Raw genomic sequence first — 2,533 nt, 5'->3', positions numbered from 1 at the left:
TGTAAGTGTCGTCCTTGCTCTCGCGCGACGATCTAATATACATGTCCTTGTCGTCCCAGCATTGTGCGAGACTATGTCTTTGCAGCTGTCTCATGCAAGTACATTTTTTGCTTCTCACCGCGCTGCTTACAGTGTTTATCTCATAGGTCTCGTCGTCTATGAACTCTTGATCACCATCGGTAACGAGATTGAAATTGTCTGGAAGAGGCCTATCACGGCATCCGCCGTGATCCTTGGCTCAGTGAGATGGTGCTTACTCCTCTCGATTGCCCTGGAACTCGCGCCAGAGACTCCGAATGTAAGCCTCCAATGTTCTTTGCCATGTAGTCTCTCCAATGGCGCTTTTTATAGGAGTGAGCATAGTATATTTGGATTCCATGCGCAAAATATCACCTAACAGAACCCAACCAACAGCTGCATACCGCTTGGCATCATGACCTGGATACTCATCCTCATCGGGTTCATTCAGACTGCGCGTATGCATCACACTGTAGCCTACTCGAGTCTACTTGTCCACTGACTTGGCTCTCGACACCCCAGTCTTTGCCTCCCTACGCGTCTTTGCAATCTGGGACAGGAGCTATGTTTGGTCGCTGATAGTATTCGCGTTGAACATGGTGCAGTTTGCGACTAATGTGGTGCGTGTCATCTCCACTGAAATCTGCGTACACCCTTATTGACGCTTCTATACAGATCTTCCCAAAGCACAGTTTCATCGTATATCCACTCGTCGGCGTGAAGTGCGTCTCGATATATCGGTTTTCTGCGCAAACAACCGGCACGTAGGTGCACAAAACTTGCTGTTACAGTTTCGGAATGCTAAACCATCACAATACAGAAGTAGGCCCCGTGGTAACAGCCTTTCAACGCGCTAGAAACACTGACACCACTTGCTCACAGTCGTATACATCACACGCGGTTCGGCTGTCCTCGCTGACGCGATTGTGCTCGTCCTAACGTGGATCAAAACATTCGGACGTTGGAAGCAAGCCCGCCGCCTCAATGCTGAGGTGTCGCTGACAGCGTGTTTTCTGCGTGACGGTAAGTGGTTACCCATACACCGTCACATTTTCCGCTGCAGCTTCCCACACAGGAACGATCTTTTTCATGTAAGCGTGACAAGAAAGTCCACACCCTGGAGAGATTTCTCACGGACCACGGCAAATAATAGCGCTCTGGTAGCGATGAACATAGCCCAGCTGCTGACTTTCGACTTTTCCGCGGTACGTCTCCGACATAGTGCGCGAGTCAATGGCTAACGCCGTACTCAAGGACCTGTCGCCCATGTCCTCGTTCATCTCTACCCTAGTGCGTGCTCTGCTTCCCATTCACCTTTTTGATGTTCACGCATTGGGCGCGCAGCCTCCGGTGCTCATTAATCGTTTCTTGATCAACCTACGAACAGTCGACTCGGAGGCGCTGGACATTAATGACCGACAGCAAGAACAGTCGTCAATCCGGTTCAGGAGGTCAACGAATCGATTGGGCAACATTGGGGAGACGCTGCAGGATGGCTGGAGTGACGAACCCCGGAATGAAGAGAACGGTTCCGCAGAAGTAGGCGGGGAAGGGCATCGTGAGGTCAGCGCGACTATATGAGGCAACGTCGAAGGTTGCACTAGAGATCGCTCTGTTCCGGGTGGACAGTAATATTTGCATCGTATGCGACCAGGAAACCTGGAGGTTACGGCATTAGTCAAGTGGTGTGTCGTTAGTCATCTCGGAGCATCTATTGTTGCTACTGCGAAGGTATCGAAGAAGTCAGCGGCGAATGTATTCAATGGTAGAAGCTCAGATCGAAAGGGTATTAATTTGGCTCAACTGCCATCCAGCAGCTATTCTCCATTTCGGCAGTGCGAGTTTTCCGTTGATCACCCACTCAGCTGCGGTCACTTTTCAGTTAAACATTCTACAAGACATCGTCATGAGCTCGCCTGAATTGGGGAGTTGACGACTGGCGGAAGCGAATTAGGCTCAGTAGCACTGGAGCTGGAAGCCGGCGGTGTGGTGGCCTTGCTTGGGGCTGGCGAGAGACTTGTTCTGCCGAAAAATCAAATTATCTCCTGAACGCCTGCACGATCGCAGTGACGGAACGTCCAAGGGTGCTATCCGGGAGCTGAGACGTCCCGTACGAGGCGGCTTCCCGATCGTGCTATGACTACGAGTTGAGAGCAACGAACATTGCGAGTCACCCACAAGTGCTGGCCCCGTAGCCAGAAGACTCACAGCTTAGAAGGGCGGTTAGAGTTTCTGATACGTGCTGCCCGTCGACATCTGCTGTTTGAAGTAGTGTATGTCAGAACTCGCGGACGTCGCAGATGGAGCTGATAGCACGGACTGGCAACATGGCCAGCCCTGGTCAGCCTGCTCACCTCCTTGACATGGTGACAATGACCATTTCCACTGAAAAAATCTACCGCAGCCGAAGAGGCCTGCTGGCGCTGACGCGAATCAGAGACTCGGAGGTGCTGATCGTCTTGAGCCAATTGAGCCACCTTCCTCTTTCGGATGACAAAGCAATAAGCGCTTTGCC

At 51.7% G+C, this 2,533-nt stretch overlaps 1 protein-coding gene across 1 annotated transcript; it reads left to right on the top strand.

Annotated features, from left to right (window-relative positions):
* Window positions 1-433: 433 nt before the first annotated feature.
* Window positions 434-2,185, top strand: PHACADRAFT_214876 (uncharacterized protein; the record flags this gene model as incomplete). Its single annotated transcript, XM_007403119.1, has 9 exons — window positions 434-476; window positions 541-638; window positions 694-782; window positions 839-852; window positions 901-1,041; window positions 1,094-1,109; window positions 1,172-1,223; window positions 1,273-1,308; window positions 1,363-2,185. The coding sequence occupies 9 exons, from the start codon at window positions 434-436 to the stop codon at window positions 1,597-1,599; spliced, it is 726 nt and encodes a 241-aa protein (XP_007403181.1). The 3' UTR covers window positions 1,600-2,185.
* Window positions 2,186-2,533: the final 348 nt, after the last annotated feature.

The sequence above is a fragment of the Phanerochaete carnosa genome (assembly GCF_000300595.1).
Source record: "Phanerochaete carnosa HHB-10118-sp unplaced genomic scaffold PHACAscaffold_772, whole genome shotgun sequence".
Lineage (NCBI taxonomy): Eukaryota > Fungi > Basidiomycota > Agaricomycetes > Polyporales > Phanerochaetaceae > Phanerochaete > Phanerochaete carnosa.
This window is presented reverse-complemented; position numbering and strand designations above follow the sequence as displayed.